Source organism: Aquarana catesbeiana, linkage group LG03 (assembly GCF_042186555.1).
Source record: "Aquarana catesbeiana isolate 2022-GZ linkage group LG03, ASM4218655v1, whole genome shotgun sequence".
NCBI classification, from domain to species: domain Eukaryota; kingdom Metazoa; phylum Chordata; class Amphibia; order Anura; family Ranidae; genus Aquarana; species Aquarana catesbeiana.
Genome location: NC_133326.1, coordinates 176,289,677 through 176,312,954, shown reverse-complemented (window position 1 = coordinate 176,312,954; position 23,278 = coordinate 176,289,677). Strand labels below are relative to the sequence as shown.

Sequence of the window (23,278 nt, the reverse complement as noted above, 5' to 3'; positions counted from 1 at the left end):
AATCCAGAATTAGAACCAAGTGCTATAAATTTCCCTGTACTTTGTTGTCTCTCTGTAATTCATAAGTCTGAACGTGACTTGTCCTGAGGTCATGTTGGTTCATTGAGTAATGTGATAACATTCATGGGAGTTGATTTACTAAAGGCAAATAGTCTGTTCACTTTGTAAGAGAATTTTCATTTAACTTCAATGTGGTGAAATTTCACTTTGCAAAGAATGTCCAATTCAAGGAGAATTGAAAAAAAACTATTTCTAGTTGCACATGATTGGAAGATTAAATTCAGCAAAGTGCAGCCCATTAACTTATTAAAGTGAAAATTCCCTTGCAAGGTGAATAGCCTTTTTACCTCTTGAAACTCAACCGCATAGACTTAATCAAGCAAAAAACAAGAACAAAAACGTAAACACAATTAATGTATCAATAGCAAACTTCAGATGTCTGATTGGTTGCTCTGGGTAACAGCCCATTGCCTATCACCACAGATTTTTTCCCTGCTTTGTTAGATAAGGGTGGGTAGAATCTGCACAGGTAGGGCTTATGTGCATAATATAAAATTTAAACTCATGCTGAATGGTGAAAAAACAGTGAAAAAGAAAACTAAAGCAGCTGCCACACACAAAGTGCTACTCACTAGAAATATAAAAGTATGGAAATGTGGCGCTCGCAAATGTTATTAAACATGTGTGACCAAGTGTAGATGAGTGCAGATGCGAATACAAAATATAACATTCAGAACACTCCAAAGACATGCTGGTAGGTTAATTGGATCCTGTCTAAATTGTCCCTAGTATGTATGAATGTGAGTTAGGGACAATAGATTGTAAGCTCCTTGAGGGTAGGGATTGATGTGAATGTACAATGTATATGTAAAGCGCTGCATAAATTGGCGGCGCTATATAAGTACCTGAAATAAATAAATAAATAACATTCGGCACATTTATTTGGACTTTATTTATATGTTTTTTTGCTTTGTATATTCACATCTGCACTCATCTACACTTGGTCACACATATTTAATAACATTTGCGAGCGCCACATTTCCATATTTTTAGGTAGGGCTTATGGACACAGTCATAAGGTGACTGTTCAGAATGCATCAAGAATGTTAATAACAACTTCCCTGAGGACCCAAAGCTGCTGTGTATAGCTGCCCATATGCAGCAATTACATTTAAGTGATTGTAAAGTCTCACTTTTAACCTCCCTGGCGGTATGATTATGTCAGATTTTTTATGCTGAAAGCGGTACAATTATTTTGCATGGAAATTTGGTGTTTTATATTGTAGGCCTGTAATTCTTAGGAATAACTCACTTAAATCTGTCCAAACAAGAGTCTAGTAGACATTACGGGTTTGATAAATTTTGAAAAACGAAATCATAAATTATAATATAATAAATAACTCTAAATAATTATAACAAATAATAATATAATAATAATAAAAATGATTCAATAATGTAATCACAACAAAAACACTGGAATTTGCTCAGTTGCAGAATTGTCGCTGTCATTACTTTTCAGTGTTTGATGACGGATCTCCCCACAAATCACTATTGCTCAATTCTGCGAGTGATTCTAATTTATTATTGCTGTTTTCTAGCTGGTCTAAAATCACTTTTGATGTAAAGGGATGGTTTTGGTTGCTATGGACAATCTCCAGTTTCCAGGCAGAAAGAACAGTTTTCATAATATAAAATTGCATGCAGGACACTGGAGAAACCACTAGGGACAAAAGGGAGGTGAAATAATTTCATACAGTAATGTAATCTGTAAGATTACAGTGTACTGTATGTATAGTGTGTGTTTCACTTTTTGAATTAGGCGCCGTTCTCCGTCCCCATGCGTCGCAACGCTTGCAGGGAACGGAGATCGGCTCCGTGATGAATCGAGCGGAGGACGAGCCGCTCACACTTTGGGGAGACATCGCAGGAGGTTTCAGTGGATATGCACAGGGCAGCCTGGATCCTCCTCTTCTCGGGTCCCTCTTTGCTGCTTCTGGCCCCTCCCTCCTGATGAGTGCCCCCACAGCCAGCAGCTTTCTATGGGGGTTCCCGAGCTGGGTCAGAGCTCCGTGTATCCATTCAGACACGGAGCCCCGGCCCGGCCCCCCTCTCTCCCCTGATTGGCTAATTGACTTTGAGTGACAGCCATGGGAGCCAATGGAGCTGTGGCTATGCTCCAGCCAATCAGGAGAAGAGTCCCAGATGGCCAAGGGAATCGTGGACATCGCTGGATAGAGAAGGGACTCAGGGTAAGTATTAGGGGGTGCTGGGGGGCCTGCTACACAATAAAGATTTTTTATCTTAATGCATAGAAAACCTTTTGTTTTTACAACTCCTTTAAGTTGCGGCAGAGACACACTCTGTGTCTCAATGAAATCATAGAGCTGGCTTGGGAGCAAGCCCGCACAAGTGCCCCCAGAGCAAGCAGCTTACCATGGTGGCACTCAGTGGGGAGAGGAGCCAGGGACACCAGTGGGGGACCCAAGAAGAGAAGGATTGGGGCTGCTCTGTGTCAAACCATTGCGCAGAAAAAATAAAAAATAAAATAGAACCTTTACAGAGTAATAACAAGTGTTTCTAAACTTCATATACTGTCACTACAAAATAAAACAATGAAATCAGATATAATAAAACATGATGGATACACCAATGCTCTAAAAAAATACACACAGAATCACACAAAGTAACTGTTAACATAAAACTCAGTACATTTTGAGAATGTCTTGGATTTCATTTCAAATTATGTCAGTGGTTTTGAAGAAAGAAAAATCCATCCAAGAAATTGGCAACAGAAAAGAATGCAGCACATCCTGCCATCTGGAAGACACCCAACGTTCAAGCAAAAGACTTTTAACAGAGTGAACATGACACTGGTTTATTGATGCTATGAAACACATTAATATTTTTGTGTACAGTCAGGTGCTAAGTATGAATACAACACTTAGTTCACAGCGGTTTTCAGGAAATGCAGACATTTAACATTTTCAATTGCTGAATCAGATGCCAAAAAACAGCATTACCATTAGTGATGGATAGATTAACCAACTTTACTGCGCTGTCTGCATTTGTACATTTTCTGGAGCACATTTGCACGCCATTATTCATACACCATTTGTAAGTTATTGTGCTAATTGCCATGTGTCTGTGTTGTCCAATTTTTTAGGGGTAGCGGTTATACAGAGCACATGCTGTTCTGATTCAAATGTGCTAAACTCCGATACCAACCATATGTGAGAGGCTGTGGCCAATACAGTACAGCATGCTTATTCATTGAGGACAGGCTCCGTGTGATACTTCCTATTGTTAAGACCAGATTAGATTGGAGGTAGCCGGGTGTAAACAGACACAAGTCCGTTTACACCCGCCAGTCCCAGAGGGAATAGGGATACATGGGCCATCCGATCAGGTCCACTTGAAAAACTGACAGGCAGACTTGACCAGATCACCTGTGTGAAAGGGGCCCTAGTCAGAGAAGTTACTTCTGAGCCTTTCAATATTGACAGTTTCATTTTATTACTGTGTCCTGACTTTTCATAACTTTGTGGCTAACTGCAATCCTCTTACCATTACTTACTGTTAAGCCTCATGGATGTTGCAATGGAAAATAGCAGAGTATCAAAGTTAAACTAAATTAGACAGATGCACAGTCAAAGAGGAGGTCCAGCCCCCCCCCCCACAAAAAAATAAAAGTCAGCAGCTACAAATACTGCAGCTGCTGACTTTTAATATATGCACACATACCTGTCCAGGGAGCCCGCGAGTTTGGCACTCCAGCTGATCTTTGGATCGACTGTCAGGTGCAGCCGCCGCCACCATTCCTGGTAAGGGAACACAGCGGGTCTCCTACTGCTTATGTGTGGGGGGGCTGCACTTTCTAATTGGTCCGGCGGCAGAAGAAGGAGGAGGGGGCAGCGGCCCCATCACTAGGAAGTGGGAAACGGTACCTGTCAAAAACAGGTACCCGCTCCCCCCTACCCCCTGACAGGTGTCAAATGTGGCACTGGAGGGGGGAGGCGGATAAGTGTAAGTTACACTTTTGATTGGAACTCCTCTTTAAGGTTTGTCTGTTTGCAGCTGAAATATAGGCAGGTAAATAAGACAATAATGTAATAATGTACCTTATTAATACCTTATTACAGATTTTTGTAATACTAGTAGTGTAAGCATCTGATTTTGACTTGGTTTCTACTTGCCAGTCCCTGTAAAGTAGAACTTGGGAGGGAAAAACAGCACAAGGAGCCAGTCAGGTGTGTTGCATTATAAATAGCACACTGACAAAGACACAAGATCATAGTGTTTCCTCCTTCTGCTTTTACTGTCCATTCACAGGACAATGGTGGCTATGAGGTCTGTAAGTGAAAGTGAACCTGAAGCAGAGAAATGTCAGGTCCCCTTCCCTGCCAGGATGTTTTGCTTGGAAGTGATGTATACATCCCAGAACTGGATAGACAGAAAGACAAATCTTTTGAAAGATAAAATAGCTCTCATATATGTATTTTTTCATTGTACTTAGCTGTTTGCCTACAGAGTAGCTTTCATACAGGAAATTCTTGTTCCAGACCAGTGGTACTTCAACCAGTTTATGTAAGATATATTTTGTTATATATATTTTACCTATTTATGGCCAAGTACAGTATGTCCATTAAAGTTTACATTTTAGCTATATCAATACATTTTTTAAAGTTTAAAGTTTTAAAAAGAACCCTGCTATGCAATACTTGCATAATAAGGCTATAGAACTTTAAAAGCATTTGCAATTTCAGTAAAATCATTTTTCCGTGAAAAAAAATATGCTTATAAGGTCTCAATGCTTAGAGGAGTCAGCCACTCAACTCAAAATATAACTTAATGTATAACTTGGGGAAAGTTGTCTCCACTCCTAACATCATTGGAGCTTTTTAACAACCTATTATACAATGTTATGGGATAATACCAATAAATAGACCCAAATTATCCTAATTATCACTTTAAAAAAAGGCAACACGAATTTTGCATGTAGAATTTATGGCTCTGAAGAAAACCTGTCTAAGTAGTAACTAATCATAGGCTGAAGGGGATTGGTATTACTTCAGAAGCCTGCCAATTGTGAATACATTCAGGAAGCTGGAGGTAAAGCTAAATATTTATCTCCAGAAGCAGGGAACACTCATTAAATCATCAATCAATGATGTTGATAGGTTTATGAGGTCTTTGAGCTGGATTATTCCTATAAAGTGACCTCTCTGTTTATCTTAATGTTTAAGGTCTACCGCAGCACTTAGAGAGCTGACATACATACAATACCTGTAAAACACTGTTACTGTATAATATGGTGGTCAAATGTGTAATCACCTTATTGGCACATGGTAGAAATATGGTCACATTGACAAAGAGAGGCTAGTGAAAATCATGGTGCTTTTTGAGCTTGTAGCTACTGTATACCTGTTTTTTGTGCTGTGTTGTAAGAATTTTATTCCACTACTTAAAAAAATCAGATATGGTTTCTGTTTCAAATATATGCAGCATATGTTCAGACTAAAGAGAAACATCTAATATAACTGATTGCCACAGGCAACACAAATGTATAAGATATTGGGGTTGATTTACTAAGGACAAGAGAAGTTGTACTTTGCAAGAGAATGTTCACCAGACATTAGTGAATGTGGTTAAATTTCAAATTGCAAAGAATACCCAATCATGTGCTTGGAAAATAAAAAATAGAACTTTGCTTGAGCATGATTGGATGATGGAAGTCAGCAGATCTTCAACCCATTTACTGATCTCTACGGAAAATTCCCCTGTAAAGTGAACAATCAATTTGTCTTTAGTTAATAACCTAATTTTCCCAAATGAGTATTAATTTATCAGTGGTTCTTTAAAAAAAAGGCGTATGTTGGAACCAGATTTCATTTTTAATTTCAATTCAATTTGTATTTATAAAAGTCTATAATATAGCTAGAAATAGGCAGTTATAGATAGGAATAGTGTAAAATAGAGATTGGGAAAGCTTGGGAATACTTGGAAAAAAAGAACATTGTTTAGATAGGATTATTTCAACGTTACAGGACAAGTCCAGTTGGATGTGATTAGGCACTACTTGCTATACCGTGATCTGGATAAATGGAAACCCTCACGGAAAGATACAATGGTGTCAACATTGCTTATTTTTTTCTTTTCTAAATTTTTTCGTTTCCATAATATTGTATTAAGGATATTCAAAGTAAGAATACAGAACTGGATGAGCATAGAATGCCGGAATTTACATGGGCCCAATGGCCTAAAGATATACATGCATACCATAACCGTAACAGTGGTTTATCGTTTAACCCAAATATAATGACAAAAAGTTGTATAACAATGCTATAATGCTCTTATGGAAATACAATGGAGTAGTAAAAGTTATATGGTGAGTATTAACAAACCTTGTGACTCGTAGGCCCGAAGGGAGTTATTTTTAGAGAAGTCAAATCCGTGTTGGAGTTGACTGTGCTGTGAATTGAGCTGGTTTCTTGAATTAAGAGAGATTGGTTTGTGTAATCTCTGTATAGTAGTGGATGAGAAAAGTCTTCATGGGGGTTAATTATATAGGGTGGTATTTATATACGTCTGGGCGGGGTTTGCATCGTTGGCAGACCTGCTGACGGACATGGTTAGGTACATTAGTTCGTTTGGGGTGATAATGAGGTGTGGTAAGGAGGGTGGTGAGATGGGAGAGGGAGGAGAAGGAATTGGAGAGAGGGATAGGGAAAGGAGAAGAGGATGGATGCGAGAGCGGCAGGGGATATGGGCGGGGTTGGCTGAAACAGGGGCGCATATACCTCCAACCCAGTAAAAAAAAAAAAGAAGAAAAATCCTGGGTATTTTTCCTATTCATTTAGGTTTAGGGTCCATGGTTTGAATATATTCAGTGGTGGTTCTAAAATGCAACCAACAAGACCAGGAAGTAGTTTGTTTTAAAATGTTGTCATGGGGCACATGCGCGGAGCTCTGAGGTATGGACGCTTAACCCCGGAGTTCTGTCCCGCTCCGGCTGATTAACACTCCCTGTAACAAGCGATATCACTCAACACCCCACCACATGCTCGCCTGACAGTGCAGACAATCCCCAGAGCAGTCACATGTCCGCGAGGACAGCACAGGGGAGTTTACAGGCACAATTCGCCACGGTGCGAGAGGCGGCCGAAAATACAAAGATGTCGGTGGAATGGCCGGCTCAAGAGGCTGCTACTGCAGGGATCCCTGGAACTGCTCCCTGGCGGGACCAACACACAGAGGAGGTATGTGAAGTTACACACACACAAACAGCCTACAGAGACCTGGCCTCACCAGCATACACAGAGTCCCTCATAAACCAGACCCTGGATGATCTCTTAATGTCCTCCATGACAGCACCCTCTCCTAGGCCCACAGATCATCCGCTTGGCTCTACACAGCTCCCCCTGCACCAGAAAGACATGGCTTTTATCTTCACCAAATTTGCTGAAATGCTTGGCAGGGGCCTGTCACAGACTGCTGCCAAGATTGCCTTAGAAATCAAACAGGATTTACAGAATCTGGGCACTCGTATTAAAACTATTGAGACCAAAGTGGATGCCACAGTTGCAAGGGCAAACCAGAACACTGATCGCATACAAGACCTACATAATCAACTTGACCTTGGTATGGCCAAAATCGACGACCTAGAAATAAGTCTAGAAGGTACAATTTCACGATTAGAGGCCTGCCGGAAAGCATCATGGAGATACATGACGCAGTTTGCTCCCTCATCAAGGAGCTCATCCCAGACATTTGCCCTCACAGATTGGAACTGAACCAAGCTCATAGGGCCCTGGGCCCTCCCCGCTCTGACGTGCTACCTAAAGACATTGTGATGAAACCCCAATATTATGGGATTAAAGAAGAAGAGATGAAAAGAGCCCGCTCCACCCAACTACAAATTATGGGGCATCCAATCCAGATATTTGTCGACATATCCCCTTCTATGATCCATAGGCGACAGACACTCAAACCCCTACTGTCGGCTCTTCAACAGAAGAACATCAAATACTGATGGCTAATCCTTTTCAGCCTCAAGTTTGAGATCAGCAACAAACCATTCAGATTTTCCTCCTTTCCCGAGAGGGAACACCTGTTGCAGAAGCTGGGCATCATATTCATGGATCCCCCGTCGCTGATGCAAACCTCAACGGCAAGTACGGCGAAGCGACCACCACTCTCTAGCCCTCTCACTTCTCTTTGGCAAACATCCAAAAAAGCCAAGGAAGCACCAAAACCAAGAAAGCCAAGGAAGGTTTCCCTCCATGAAGATGGAGTCTGGCACTTCTGACACATTGGCCCTACCTCTTGCGGGACATTTTTCTCATGTGCTCCCTTTTTGACTACCCCGTGAAAGGTTGGCCCCCCGGGTTCTCTGGGCTTTGACCTACAACGTAGGGGATTTCCCCCTATTTCCTCCCTACTCTCTCACCCTCTGATTTGATGGTTCATCTCCTCCTGTTTTGATGCGGACCGATTGAGTATACACTAGTATATTCATAATTTTTATTCTCCTTTGTAATATGTGAACATTATCATATTTTTGTATATTTGTATATTTGTACCAATAAAATTGTTGTTTTTTATTACTCCGTTGCCTTTAAAGTCCCACCAATCATTTGAGGGGTTATTCTTTTTTCCTTATACCAGGAATGGTGGCAACCTCTATGACCTACTTGGATGGTATCTTCCTTTTTATGTTGTTAATTTGGGGGTGTCGCAGCCAGAGCGGTACTCATGCACCTACCCCTGCCCTAGGAGACATGGTTTTTCCCCGTTCCTGGTCGGCATCTCCCCTCTTGTTAGAGGGAAGTTGTTTTGTGACTAAGGGCACAGGGGGTGGCTCCACCCAAGCCCTTTGTGTTCTAATATGTTTTATTTTTTCTCGCTCTTAATTCTCTACTCTTTCCTTCTTACTAACTTTTCCTCTTTTTCAGTGGCTGGTATAGCCTCACACCATCCCTAGTTCCTTTCTTGTCTTACAGTACAAGGTTTCCTTTCCCTTAGCATGGAGCTCGACATCTTATGGAGGATAAGTGATGATAGCTCACTGGCTTTCTCTCTCACTCTGCTCCATGGCTTACCCCACTGCACCCAATACTCCCTTGCGCATTGCATCGCACAATGTGCAGGGTATAAACTCTCCAGTTAAACCCAGGAACGTTTTCCAATACTACCATACCCAAAAAATAGACATTCTATTCTTACAAGAGACTCATTTTCCCAGCTCCTATTCCCCCTCATTCCTCCACCCCAAATTCCCCAACTTTCACCTCGCTAATGCGGAAACTAAAATGAAGGGGGTAGCTATACTATTCTCCCATAACTGCAAATTCACACTTACCTCAGAATTTAAGGACCCAGAGGGCAAATTTATACTAGTTAAAGGCCTTATTGATGACCATCTTTACTCCTTGATCTCTTACTATGTCCCAAACAAAGGCCAAGCCAAATGCTTTAATTCCATGTTTAGATCTTTACATCCACTTACAGAAGGGACAGTCATTTTTGGAGGGGACTCTAATTTAGCTTTTGATACGGGGCTAGATAAATCTCGCTTGTTAGATAGAGGACTCATTCGTCCCACCAGAGTCTCAATGTGGCCAGACAGATTTATCAACAGGGATTAATAGAAATCTGGAGAGAGGTGAACCCCCCTTTGCGGGATTACACCCACTTCTCTAGCCCACACAATTAATTCACTGGAATCAATCAGTATCCCAGTAGCCAACATCCCCTGGGTGACGAAGTCTTTCATAAAGGACTCTGTCTGTTTGGACCACTCACTGCTCTTTTTGGTTATTGGGTGACCTACAGAGCAAAAAAACAGAGGCAACTGGAGATTGAATGTCTCCATCCTTAGTAATCAGGCTCATGCGAACAAAATAGAAAAGGCTATTATGGAATTTTTCCTACTTAATGACTTAACAGATACTTCTGCAACCCCTCTATGGGTGGCCCATAAGGCCACTATCAGAGGGAAACTCATTCAAATGGCTTTGCAGTTACGGAAAGCGCAGAGATCAGATATCAAACAGTTAGAATGTGAATTATTGCTTCTAAATAAACAACATAAATGTAACCACTCATCAGTATCGACTGAGAAATTGGATGCTGCTCATATGACATTAAACTTAGCCCTCACCGCTATAGCAGAAAAAAGTTTACATTGGAGCGGGGCCCGCATTTACCACTTGAGGGATAAGGCGAGTTCCATGCTGGCTGCCACGCTGACCCCTACACTGAGGTCGCACGTTTTACACAAAATCAAAATTGGAGGTGGCACGCTCTCACAAAACCCCAAAAAAATCATGGAAGCTTTCCACAAATTCTATAAGAAACTATATAGTGCAGTAAAGGAGGCTCCAGATAACTTATTTGAGTCCTTTCTCAGTACTATCAAGATTCTGAAACTTGAGAGTCATCACAGAGACGAACTGAAAAACACCAATATCGGCAGAGGAGATATCCTGGGTCATCAAAAACTTGAAAAGTCACTTTACCCCTGGTCCAGACACTTTCTCCGTCCTATATTACAAATACTTTACTACCACATTAGCACCTTATTTGGCTTGTTTCTTCAATGAACTACGCAAAGGAACCCGGCTAGACAAATTCCTAAATTCGTCCTTTATCTCGGTAATCCCCAAACCCGGCAAGGACCCTAGCTCTGTCGCCAACTACCGCCCCATATCTTTAATAAATAATGACCTCAAAATCCTGACAAAGATCCTTGCAGACCGTATTTCTGCCTTTATTTGACTCTATATCCATAAGGACCAGGTCGGCTTTGTACCTGGAAGACAGGGACCCGATCAAATTAGATGGGCTTTCTGTTATCTCTGGATTTACAGAAGGCATTTGATTCAGTGTGCTGGTCATTCATTAAGCCAATCTTACAATGCTTGGGCTTTGGTAATAGCTTCATGAATGTGATAAGAGCTCTGTATTCAAACCCAGAAGCTAAAATCTGTCTGCAAGGATATTATTCCGAATCCTTCCTGATCTTCAAAGGCACCAGGCAGGGCTGCCCTTTATCCCCCTGATCTTTGCCATTGTCATTGAGACACTTGCCATAGCCATAAGAGTCTATCCAGATATACATGGGGTACGGTGCGGCTCACAAGTGCACAAATGCGCACTTTTTGTGGATGACATTCTGCTTTTCATCACCTAACCACTAATATCACTACCTAATATTTGTAAATTGTTGGACAGTTTTGGCACAGTCTCGGGTTTGAAAGTAAACTTCTTGAAATCAATGGTCCTAAACATAAATCTGCCTGTTAATTTAGTCAAGCGATTAAAACCACAATTTCGGTTTACCTGGAGCACTATGATAATTCCCTATCAGGTGGTTAGCCTGGCAGGTTCAGTGGACTGCCTTTTTATACAGTAAAGTTTCCACTGATGTACCGCAAATTAAAAGCAGACCTGGAAAGCTAGGACAAAAATTACTCTGCTACCTAGAATCTTCCACCTGTTTAGGAGCCTCCCCATTCCAATCCTCAAGGACTAACTCTGACAGTTCCAATCCAAGATATTAAGCTTTATCTGGGGAACAAAAGGTCATAGAGTCTCCAAGGGGACCCTCTACTGAGCTAGAGATAGGGGAGGAGTGTGACTACTGAACCTGTTCTGGTACTACCAGGCCACTCAACGATCTCAGCTTTTATTCATATACTCTAAAGTGGCTAATCCAGACTGGGTACACATGGAACGCCAAGCTGCCTTTCATTACATGCCAGATTTTTTTCTCTGGCGCCCCCCCAAGTCTAGACCTGCAATCATGGTTCCCATGCTCTCTCACTCCCTCGTCATATGGGACAACCTCAAAACTAACCCACATCTGATCTCCAAATCGCACCCACTTTCTCATATCTTTCACAATCCCCTTTATCCCCCTGGTATGGATATTGAGGCCTTTAGCTGGTGGCTGAACAAGGGGATGGACAGGATAGGACACTTCATTCATCCCACTGACCCCTCACTGTGTAAGCAAATTATATATGCCCTCAGCGTAACATTACCGACTACATCAGATAAAGAACTTTCTCCACAACTTAAGGTCCTCTGCACCTGATCCTTTAACACTTACTGACTATGAATTTTGGTGTGGGCAAAACACAGAGCAGAGGGGTGGGATATCTTTGATATATTGGACACTAGCTAAGATGGATTCAAAGACCCTCTTCATGCTGGAATGGGAGAAGGGACAAACTTGAAGTCTAGCTAACTATCACAGGGCATCATATTACACCTTTAAGGGAATTCTGAATACAGCCCTTGCTGAAGCGAATCTGAAGGTGCTAATGAGATGGTACCTTGTCCCCCTGAAACTATCCAAAATGTATCCCACGTCCTCTTCCCTGTGCTTCTGGAATTGTGGTCATGTGGGATCCATGAAAAGTCTTCTGGATTATGGGCCAGGAAAAGATGGTAAGCACACTACTAGATACTATGAAGAAATATGAAGCCATCTGGGAACCCTGGACCTAATATCTGCAGCTAAAGCTCACCCCTTGATCTGGTTTATAGATACTCGGGATGGTGCGGGACTGTTCAGGTCACTACTTCTTCTTTCCTATCTTCTCTCTCCCCCTATCTTTTCTCTTCTTGCTATTATACCTTATGCCGTGTACACACGGGCGGACTTTTCGGCATCAAAGGTCCGACGGTCTTTCCGACAGACTTTTGACGGACTTTTGACGGACTTCTGACAGACTTTTGAACAAACGGGCTTGGCTACACACGATCACACCAAAGTCCGACGGATTCGTACGTGATGATATATGCCGGACTAAAATAAGGAAGTTGATAGCCAGTAGCCAATAGCTGCCCTAGCGTCGGTTTTCGTCCGTCAGACTAGCATACAGACGAACTGATTTTTCGACTGGACTCGAATCCGTTGGAAAGATTTGAAACATGTTTGAAATCTAAAGTCCGTCTGATTTTCGACTGAAAAGGTCAGTCGGAAGTTCGATGAAGCCCACACATGGTCGGATTGTCCAACGGATTTGTTCCGGTGGACGAGTTTGGTCGAAAAGTCCTCCCGTGTGTACACGGCATTACACTTGATTTGGTGTTACTCCATCCCTGACCTTGGAATTCCTTTATCGGATCACAAGCAACTCTCATGGTCATCTCCAATGTCTGGGGTATTTTTTAGGAATAGCCGAGATGGGTACAAGGAAACAGAATCCATAAGATCCTTCCCGTAAAAACTTCCACTATTACATAGGCCTTTCAGGGAACTGATACGAGCATTACAAGTTACTAACTAGTATCGGATTCTTCTCTTTTTAATATAATTTTTTCCTTTTTTTCTTTTTCTTATTATATTACAAGTTGTACCACAGCGGCAGCGAGAAATAGAAATTGTGCAACTTACCTGCCATGCTTCTTCTCTCCTAGTACAAATCCACATTCTATGTACTCTGGGAGTCAGACCCATGGTGTTTGAAGTTGTTAAATGCCTTTTTCTTCTTTTTTTTATGTACTTCCTAGGCCTAGCATTTACTAGGGCCCTCTCACCTAAACGTCCAAATCCCAATCCCCATTCCTACCCTAATTTTTAGGAGATTGTTTTCCCTCTCTTTGTTTCTAGCTGGTTGAGCTAGGGCCTGCTATGAGCACGGTAATGTACCCCACACTAATGTTCACTGCTGCTGGTACTATGGTATTTGACTGACTTGGTACTCCAAGATCTTAGTTCATTGCAGTGATTTTATGACCAATTATATGGTAATATTTACTGTTAATTTGTTTGTACCATAGCATACGATCTCTCTCAGGAATTTTTTTTTAGGATCCAACGCTATCTACACATGAGCTTGCCTTTGGGAACCCTTAGACGGGGGGGCGGGGTGGCCCTTCTCCTCATGACACAGATTGATCCCAGGAGGGGTGCCTTGAGGGGGATGGTGGTTCGACTACCCCTTTAATCTACTGATGTGATATAAACAAGGATGCTCGGTAGTTATACCTCATGTTCCATCGGTGCGCCCATGTTTGACCCTTTGTTTCAGATTGTATGTAAACATGTATTATTGATTACACCAACTTCTCTGTTTACCTTATGTGAAATATTTAATAAAAATGTATTGAACGTAAAATGTTGTCATGGGAATGGCTATAAGCTCTTCCATTTTGGTGATTTTGTCAATTCTCTGAAACCATTTGATTGAGGGGGCGTGGGTTTTGCCCCACAAGGTTGGTTCACATAGCTTAGCAGCGTTTAGCATGTGCATAGCAAGAGATTTGAAGTAAGAGTGTCTGGGTATAGGGGTGTGGTGAATATTTTTTCAATGCTCCATAGTTCTGTTCAGGACTTTGTCTTCTTTTTTTTTTATACATTTTTCTAAACAGATGTTTGAATTTTGGAGAATTTTTCTATAATTTTATTTGCAATATATATATATATATATATATATATATATATATATATATATATATATACACATATATACACATACACACACATACACATAATATATATTTGTCATATTGCACATTAATTCATTTACAGTAATCAACAATTACTGTAACCTAAACATGGAAACTGTCTGGACAAAACCTTTACTATAATGCATATGACCTGCATTCAATTGTCATTTGAGATTAAAGTTAACCACTTGCCGTCTGCCATATAACAGAATGACAGCGGCAAAGTGGCAAAGTGGTTTCAATATCATATGACGTCTTCAGGCTATTGAGCAGCTGCACCCCCCCGGGGGCATGCATTGCGGTGATCTAGGTAAAGAGTCTCTGACGTAGACTCTTTACCACGTGATCAGCCATGTCCAATCACGGCTGATCACAGTGTAAAGAGGAAGAGCCGGTGATCGGCTTTTTCTCACTCGCGTCTGTTAGAGTAGAGGAAAGCCGATCTGTGCTGATCGATTTTCAGTAATTCCCCCCAAGGATGCCCTGGACCACCAGGGATGCCACTAGAACCACCAGAGACACCACTAGGACCACCAGGGATGTCACCACCAGGTATGCCACCCTAGACCACCAGGGATGCCAATCAGTGCCCACAATGGATGCCAATCAGTGCCCACAATGGGCATCACTGATTAGCAGGCATTATTGTCTGGCACTGATTGGCATCCATCAGTGACATACATTACAGTACATCAGTGCCACCTATCAGTGACCATCCATGCCCATCCATGCCACCTATTAGCGCCCATCCATGCCACCTATCAGTGCCCATCTGTTCCACCTATCAGTGCCCATCAGTGCCTCCTATCAGTGCCCATCCATGCCGCCTATCAGTGCCACCTCATTGATGCCCATCAGTGCCACCTTATCAGTGCCCATTAGTGCAGCCCCACCAGTGCCCATCAGTGAAGGAGAAAACTTATTTATAAAGTTTTGTAAATGAAACAAAAAAACATTTTTTTTTTTCAAAGTTTTCGGTCTTTTTTTATTTGTTTAGCAGAAAATAAAAATCCCAGAGGTGATCAAATACCACAAAAAGAAAGCTCTATCTGTAGGAACAAAATGATAAAAATTTAGTTTGGGTACAGTGTAGCATGACCATGCAATTGTCATTCAAAGTGCGACAGCGCTGAAACCTGAAAATTGGTCTGCGCAGGAAGGTGTATAAGTGCCTTGTATTGAAGTGGTTAAAGTCCATTCATATATAAAAGGTGCAACATAATGTAGCTTTGCATTCATAGATACCTGATTGCAGGTATTTTAAATTTTGTATTGTAAGTGCAAGCAGTGTAAATACCTGTATTTGATTGTATATTACCCTCCTGCAACTCTCTATACAGTTAATATTGGAAAAGGGAGAATCAGTACTGGGAGCCAATGACTTGTGCTGCAGTGCTCATGTGCTAGCAGGGAAAATGCTGATAGAACAAGAGAACAGGCTGACAAGGAGATGAGCTACAAGCTGGGGGAGGAAAAAGAACTGTTGGTGTTACTTAACTGCAAAAATCAAGTCTCCTGCTCTGCCAGATAGGATTGGGCTGTATAAATATCAAGATTGTAGGTATAGACTGTGTCAATTTATTTCGTGCAACCATGGGTGGTGACCATGATTCCCCCATTAACAAAGACAGTGCTGAGAGAGGAATACAGATTTGAACCATCTATGGCCAGCCTTAGACAGGAATTCTAATCCTTAAGCAGGTAAAATGGCTCCCATGTGTATATTTCACTAGTGAATTTAGAGGATTGTCTAAAGTTCAGATCTAACTGTAGTATGGTAATAGACAAACAGCGTTGCAATTAGAAAGTATAACGTGGACAAAATACAAAATGGCCATATTAACACTCTGCATAGGCAAAATTTACCAAAGTTGATAATGAATGTTGATTGTAAACTTTATTATCTCACCAACCTGCATTGCAGTACCTAATGCATCAGTAATTTGGTAAATGGTGTCAATCTAAAATTCTAATGCAAACAGCTAAATATTTTTTCAGGTTTTTTCTCTGCTGTTGTATTTTTAACTAGAATGACACCTAAATAAAATATTCTATGTTTATCTAGGACAGTTTAAATAGGCTTGCAAGTTAGTAAAACAGATGTCTCCTTTGTTAACATATTAAGGGTTTATTACAGGAACAAAAAAGACTTAAGGTCAGACATTTGTTTTGTGTTCTGAAACAGAGATCAAAGACAAACATTCTATTTCTTAGTTTGCAGAAAAAAGGTTTCTCGATGAACTTTGCACTTGAAGTCTAACAGTAATGCTTTATGCACATAACCTTTTGCTACTTGTGCCATAGGGAACAAAAGCATTGATATGTAATAGTACTTCGTATGTAAAAGGTTTAACATACTTAAGACACTGTAATAACCTCTTAACAAACAGCATGTATGGAAAACCACAATCAATGAAATCACTATTACCACCTCAGCTGTGTAAAATAAACAGAAAAAAAAAAAAAAAAAAAAAAAATATATATATATATATATATATATATATATATATATATATATATATATATATATATATATATGTCTGCCCTAGCCTAGTATGTTGCCTATTGCAGTTTTTCTGCCATAGAACACATCAGTTTTAGTACATGAAAATGCATGTCAGTCAAATACCATTCATTCCTGTGTTGCTGGTTTACATTTCTGTGCTGGAGTTTAGTGTGTTTTATTAAAGGCAACAATAAGGGCTCATTGACAATTATGCATGTGCAACACCCTGCACACCTAGATGTGAAAGAGCCATTAAACAGAACTGTCACTATCTTGTAATTACAATCTCCCTCCTCCAAAAATTCTAAACTGCACTGGTTATCTGAAACATCACATGATTTTAATATGTGTGTTAAAAGACAAATTAGGGATCTCTATATAACTTGAGGCTAAAGAAATACAGCTGCTGTAAAAATTACAACCAGAAAGGAAAAATCAAGGAATGCCTGGACCAGTCAGTGAAACTAACACATATGTAATTGTTTTCATATCATCATTATTATCTGTTGATCCCTCTTAAAATAAAATAATACTGCAGGGAGAATGGGAATATTTAACAGTGACCATATTAAGTTTACAAACCTGTGAACTCAAAGAAAGTGATTCCAGTCTCTTTGAGCTTTAGGAAGCTTAGGTTGGTTTAACATTTCTTAAACTATGAATATTGTGATTTTTTAATAGAATGGGGACAGGTTTCAAATTCTCAGTTAAATTGTTATATCGATTATTGGATATAATCAAGGAATATTTGCACCAGTAAAATCCAACCATAAGAATTTAACACACTACTATGTAAGAACCATGAATACTTACTGTAATGTCTTTCCCAGCCCACTTGCATTCATCTCTTCGGGTGTTAGTTACAGGCCAAATAATCTAAAAGATTAACATAATTACAACTCATTAAATTTTCCATCATTTTTTATTTATACATAGTAGTCAAGAACAAAATTCCCAAAGTTGAAATGTGTGCTAGTCATGTTTCTAAATGCGAAAAAGGACTTCACCTTTAAAAAAAAAACAAAAAAAAACAAGTAACCCATACGGAAGAGAAGCTGGCAGGAACAATTAAACCACTGGGCTTCTGTGCCCTTTCATCAGATCTGAGTTCTGTCAGCAGGGATTTAAGAGAAAACCTTCACAAGTGTACCATAATAATCATTAGTTTTGTAAAATAACTTGAATCTTTTTGTATGGGTACCTTTAAAGGTGTTTGGAAAAACTTCAATGCATGTGCGACCAGAATTTCTCAAAAACAAAAATTTCTTCCATGGGAGTATTGTTTAATGCAGAATGTGCTAGATAAAAAGCACCTGGTTCTGTTCAAATAAATATCTTTTTCCCTGCCACTTTTAAAAGGCACACAATGTTCCACATTAACTTAATTTAAAAAAAAAGGGTGGAATTGATAAACTATACTATAAAATACACATAAAATGTTCCAGAGCCGATTGGTTATTTATGATTTTTCCAGCTAACTTTATCCCTGAAACGTTTCCATATTCAGTCAATGTAATAAGCATGTATTCTTTCCTCTACCATAAAAAAGCATTTCCAGGTAAGTACAGTCAGCTGTTCTATCCAGAAATTACTGCAGCTGGACTTAAATCAGAAAGTCCACTCAGATTTTTGCTTTTTAGGCTACTAAAAAGGCACTTGTCCACAGTGAAGAACTAAAAAAAAAAACATCCATTTTTAGTATAGATGAAGGCAATAAAAAAAGACTTATGCCCCGTACACACGGTCGGATTTGCCGATGGACAATGTCCGATCGGAGCGTGTTGTCGGAAATTCCGACCGTGTGTGGGCGCCATCGGACATTTTCCATCGGATTTTCCGGCACACAAAGTTGGACAGCAGGAGATAAAATTTTCCGACAACAAAATCCGATCGCGTCAATTCCGACCGTGTGTGGCCTGTTCTGACGCACAAAGTGCCACGCATGCTCAGAAGAAATTCCGACACGGGACAGCTCGTTCTGGTAAACTTAGCGTTCGTAATGGATAAAGCACTTTCGTCACGCTGCAATGTTCAAAATGGTTTAATACAGCGCACTCTCTTCTTCTTTATAATGTGACAAGAATTAAGTCGTTTTGATGCTCATATTCACACACACTTCTCACAAAGTTTTTTCGTTACTATTTATCGGGATTCCCTCAATATATTTTGATTTCTCACATCTGACAACATATTTTTTTTTTTTTGTTTTTTTACTTTAATGTAGAATCTTTTTTTGTGTTTCTCTTTTTATTTATTTTTTTTTGGTGATTTTGATTTGTACTCCCGAAAATGTTTGTGTGTTTTTTGTGACAAGTTCCCACAACACCATTGATATGTTGTTCTATTTAATCTGTAGGAGATTGTTTGGTGTTGTTGTCCCTTGTTAATTTCACATTGTACTTTAGAAATGTACCTGAATCGTCACCAACAAACTGTCCTTTTTGGATGAAAACACACACAGGAGAGTAGAATTTACCGAAAAATATTTTATTAAGGGGTCACAACTATAAACAAAGAGGGAGGCAACGCTGGAGAAACTGCAGAAGTGGGCGAAGCCTTGGACCCCCGGGGCAGACATCAATTATTTAAAAGCAAAATTGGTGGCTTGAGGAGTCCTTATCTAAGGGAGGGCAGTCTGGTCCAGAAGTCCCAGAGATCCGGAAAGCAGCAGATGACATCTGTGTCCCCAGGCTGTGGTCATACAAGAGACTGCAGCGTTTGTCAGACCAGACTGAACCCAGGGCCATCACTCTTTGGTCTTCCTTCCACGCTTCCTTACAGGCTTTGGCTGTGGTGGTGGAGTTGTGGCAGCAGGAGGAGGAGGAGGAGGAGGAGGATCGTCCCTCTCCATGACATCCGTCTTGTGTGTCAGTTCCCCACTCTCCCCCTTACGTAGAACTTTATAAATCAGGTCCTCAGAAATCTTGCGTTGGCCCTCCTGCATGCCCTGCAATTTGGTGGCAGCCATGCAGACAAAGGCCTCTTCAGGACTGGGGAAGGCTCTGAGGGACGCCGAAGCCTCCTGGATCAGCCTGTACGCTGAATCCTGCACAGGACTGAGAGTGGCCTTCCTGGCCCTTTTATATGGCAGGCGGAGGGGAGGGACCTGAGACTCAGTCAGGCTGCGACTGGTCCCTGGCTTCTCTTGGCTGACACTTAGCCCCGCCTCCTCCTGGCTGCCACTAATCCCCGCCTCCTCCTGGCTGACACTAATAATCCCCGCCTCCTCCTGACTGCCACATTCCACAGCCTCCTCCTGGCTGAGGTCTTCCTGTGTATGAAAAAGGGACATAGTTTTAGTATTGTTTTCATCAATCACACACAATTTTCACCTCCTGACTGCTGCAAATTCAATGTTAACAAATATAACAGACTATCCTTCTGAGCCCAGCATTTTGCATTCTTGTCCCAATTTTGGATGCCCACTACTGTCTATTGATATGTAAAACACTTTTTTCAAGCAGCAATTAGTGTTCAATAATAACATCTAGTAAACATCATTTATTTATTGACCAGAAATCTGTAGAAGAATGCTATACCTGACTCAAGCTGGGCTCCTCCACTTCTTCCTGGCTGGAAGGCCCAGGTTGGACATCAGAAGCCTCAGCTGGTATGGAAGGAAGAGTGGAAGGAAGAGTGGAGAGGGATTCCCTGACTTCAGTGTGGTCTGACAGAAATCGCAGTCTCTCATAGTACCACAGCCTGGGGACATAAATGTCATCTGCTGCAGCTCCGGACCTCAGGGAATCCGTGACCTTCTTGCGCTCCCTAAGATAAGTGCTCCTCAGGCCACCAATTTTAGCTTTCAAATAGGGGATGGTTGCTGTGGGGACCACCGGCTTCACCAACTCCAGCAGTTTCTCCAGCGCTGCCTGCCTCTTCTGTTTGTGGTTATAGTGGGGGTGTCTCACCTGCCACAGACAGGGCAGCTCTCTGTACTTGTCAATAAACAGGGGCAGGAAATTGTGGTCGTTGAACCCATCCATTTTCTCTGCAAGACACAACACAAGACAAACCCTAATGTCAGGCCAAACTCCCCTAATCTTGTTACAATATAGGCTTCCATTTCGAAGCAGTATAGGCCCAAGTTTAGATCCTACCTTCGTTAGCACGATCGGCGTCTCCGATGCTCCTTCCTCCGCTCACAGATCGTACGTAAGACGCGCGCGTTACGATTTATACACACTGCGCATGCGTATAACTCCGCCCGCCCCTGACGTTCTTTCTATTCTATTCCCTGCCCCTTTTCGTTCGGCGCAGTGGAGGAAGAGCACATGGCGGATAGACAGCAGGATCGTGCTAAGTACAGCAACGAGGAGGAGGGGGAGGAAAGGCCAGAGCCTGAAACGTCCCGATCCAGAAGGAGATTAAAGGACTCAAATATGTCCTTTGGGGAGATGTTGGAGATGCTGGACATCCTGAAGAAGGCCGACTATGATGGAAAGTATGGGCCTTACCCCAACCCCAATGTCAGAAAGGCCAAGATCATGGCGAAAGTGGTCAGGAGTCTGCACCGGAAATTCGGGGTACGACGATCGAAAGATCAGCTCAGGAAGCTGTGGTCGGACCTGAAATTACGAGAACATGAGCAGTACATAAAGATCCGGAGAGTGCTGCAAAAAAGTAAGTAGTTGTGCTGTGTTCCTATTCTTTATGTTTATTACGTTCATGCTGCTCCATGTGCTTTTAGGAACTGTTGTACAGTTTAAAATGGCAACTTTCATGTTCATGGGCACATTATTCGTTCGGATCACACATTTTTTTTTCGGACTATAAAATACCATTGTTTAGCCCATATGCATTTGGCCACCATTTTGAGGCCCTATACTTGTCTTCAAAGAATTGGGTTGTGTAGATGGCTTTGTTACTAGAATGAAATGCAAACTAGATTGTGTGTAAGGAGAGGACACTGAGCAGCTGTTTTCACATCTGGACACTGGAGCACTAGTGTGGGACACAAGAACACCATTTTTATTAGGGGGCCACACAGGTGCTCCAGTGTATACTATAGGGGGGGATACATCTGTGAAGCTTGTACCAAACAGGTAAAGTATTGCAGCTTGACAAAGGACACTAAAAAAGCTACATCTTGGAACTCTGCTAAAATAGACAATTGTACCCCACTTCCAAGCAATGTTTCATCTTTATAGTTCTGCCATCAAATATCTGTGTGCTAATTATACCATTTTTGTTTTACATAGGGGAGAAAAGACTCGGAGGACACCCCTCATCCGAGGAGAACAGACCCCCCCCCCTCTGGAAGAAGGGGAAATCCCACCAACACAAGATGAGCAGGAGGAAGAAGACGTGGTGGAACTAGTCACCACAACAGGTGAGTGTCTGCGACCACAGGCTCAGATAAGAGATGGATGGCGGCATTTTTTTTAGACCTAATTTATTTTGTGTTTCCTCTCTTTTTAGGTGATCGTGAGGTTGTGGATCCAGATCCTTTCACATCCGAAAGTGCCCAGATCCTGATCGGGGAGATCATGGGGTGTAATTTACAATTGGAAAACATCAAGCAAAACATCAATGATGTTATTCCCAAATATAAAAACATCATTGATGTTTTGGGGCGACTTTAAAGCCCCTCCAAATCACTTTCTTCTTTTGTCTGCTACAATGTGCTAAATGTTTTTGTGATTTTGCACAAAGCCAAATTTGGAGGATGCACACAATGTGTCAACATGTGCTATCTGCCATCACGGGAGATCAATGGACGCGTTTTGGGGGTGCAACCCCTTCCTCAATTATAAAGTAGCGGTGAGGAAGGGCTTTCTCCCCCAAAACACGTCCCTTGATCCCCCCTGATGGCAGATAGCACATGTTGACATTGGGAAATTTGTGTGCATCTTCCAAATTTGGCTTTTCCAGGGGTGATTTCCCCCATCTGAACGCAATATCAAACACAGTTCCTAAATACTCATGTCTGATATTGCCTTCAAGTTCTACCAAATGTGAACTTTGTAAGATCAAGATTTGTGTCTTTCTTGTGGGTTTTACACAGGCCTGTTTTCTATAAAATGCACATTTTGATTTTGGATAATGACACCACAAAAATTGTTATACAACAAACATGTTGGTTTGTCAGAAAAACCTTTGGTAAATGCACATGTGATTGTGCAGGTATTAAAAAGATTGCTCATCAAGAATGTGTGGATTATTGTCTCAACGCTACAACACTTTTGGGGTGATGTAATTGTTGTTTTATGAGAAAATGGGGGTAATTTCCTAAGGGGAAATCCACTTTGCACTACAAGTGCAGTTTCAGTGCAGTTGCAAGTGTACTTGTAGTGAAAAGTGTCTTTGCAT

General features: G+C 41.3%; 1 protein-coding gene across 1 annotated transcript in view; it reads right to left on the bottom strand.

The window, feature by feature from the left end:
- The window catches only part of SEMA3A (semaphorin 3A), a 388,300-nt gene that overhangs the window by 247,700 nt on the left and 117,322 nt on the right, over positions 1-23,278 (bottom strand). The window contains exon 3 of the mRNA XM_073619547.1: positions 17,780-17,842. Within this exon, the coding sequence (XP_073475648.1) occupies positions 17,780-17,842 (63 nt within the window). The remainder of the gene's footprint in view (positions 1-17,779; positions 17,843-23,278) is intronic.